The sequence below is a fragment of the Octodon degus genome, unplaced genomic scaffold (genome assembly GCF_000260255.1).
Source record: "Octodon degus isolate 3935 unplaced genomic scaffold, OctDeg1.0 scaffold00011, whole genome shotgun sequence".
In the NCBI taxonomy this organism is placed as follows: domain Eukaryota; kingdom Metazoa; phylum Chordata; class Mammalia; order Rodentia; family Octodontidae; genus Octodon; species Octodon degus.
In genome coordinates this window covers 25234301-25235493 of record NW_004524587.1, presented here as the reverse complement: position 1 = coordinate 25235493, position 1193 = coordinate 25234301, and the positions used below count along the sequence as shown (strand labels likewise).

The following is a 1193-nucleotide window of genomic DNA, read 5'->3' as shown; positions in this document are numbered from 1 at the left end:
GTGAGGAGTTAACAGGTGGTTTCATTGCATGGACAATAACTACATCATACTGTGTCCATGACTTAAGATAATTACTGGGCTTGAGGTTATATATTGCTCTCTGAGTTAACGAATTAACTCTCTGAGTTAAATAACTGATTTAGACCACTCTTATGAACAAAATTTGTTCTGGTTTTAAAGAAGGGGAGGAGGAGAAAGACTGCTGGCTTAATTTTTGTTTTTCAGTACTGGGAGCTTAGTACGTGAGCGTGGGGACTCTATTTATGGGTCTAAAACCAGGCACAGCCAGGTGTTTCTAAAGTACTTCAGTGTGAAGTGAACACAACACGTGGACATTAACAGCAGAAGTAGAATAAACCTATCAGTCAAATCACTACTGTAATTCCAGGATTACTAGTATATTTTTAGAACTATAATTTACATAATCTTATTTATTTTTGTGGTACTGGGGATTGAACTCAGGACCTTGCGCTTGCCAGGCAAACACTTAATTTTACTAACTCCCCATCCCCGATAATCATTATTTTAAATTATTGCCAATTTACTACCTAAAGAGAAATAGCAAGTGTGGCCACCTGAGCCATTGCACACATATGAACTGAGTTCTAGTTTCTGTTTTTAAAAATTACTTAAATTACTTCAAATCTGTTTAAATTGTTACGCATAATGACAGATCCTCGTGCAGTGCTAGAGTCTGCTCTGCTTACCCGGCCACTTTTCAACACCTCGTTGTTCTCCCCCAGGGCTAGTTCTGCAGATGCCTTACAAAATTCAGCCAGGCCCCCGATGGGCAGGTATTCCTTGTCCACATTTTTTGCAGCAATCTGGGCCTCCGCCTAGACATGAGAAACATGCATTTATTTAGTTTTTCCCTATTACCTGGAAATAATATAATTAATAATTAATGCTTTGTAAATAAAATGTGAAGGCTTTTCTTTGTTCCTCTTTTTTGAGACAGGGCTTCATTATACAGTTCAGGCTGGCTTTGAACTCACTTTATAGCCCAAGCTGGCCTTGAATTCACTATGGGATCCTTCTGCCTCACTGTCCTGAGTACTGGGATAACACCCATGTGCCACCATGGTTGGGTTTTTATTTTTAGATGGGTTCTTCCCGTGTTGCCTAGGCTGCCCTGGAGCTCCTGCTAAGGCTTTTTTTTCTTTTTTTAGGGGGTGGGGTGGGGTGGTATGGAG

At 40.2% G+C, this 1193-nt stretch overlaps 1 protein-coding gene across 1 annotated transcript in view; it reads right to left on the bottom strand.

The window, feature by feature from the left end:
* Positions 1 to 530: 530 nt before the first annotated feature.
* Got2 (glutamic-oxaloacetic transaminase 2) overlaps positions 531 to 1193 on the bottom strand; it is a 17768-nt gene continuing 17105 nt past the window's right edge. Inside the window, exons 3-4 of the mRNA XM_023709347.1 lie at positions 708 to 836; positions 531 to 548 (exon numbers count right to left, since the gene is read on the bottom strand). Of these exons, the coding sequence (XP_023565115.1) occupies positions 531 to 548; positions 708 to 836 (147 nt within the window). The remainder of the gene's footprint in view (positions 549 to 707; positions 837 to 1193) is intronic.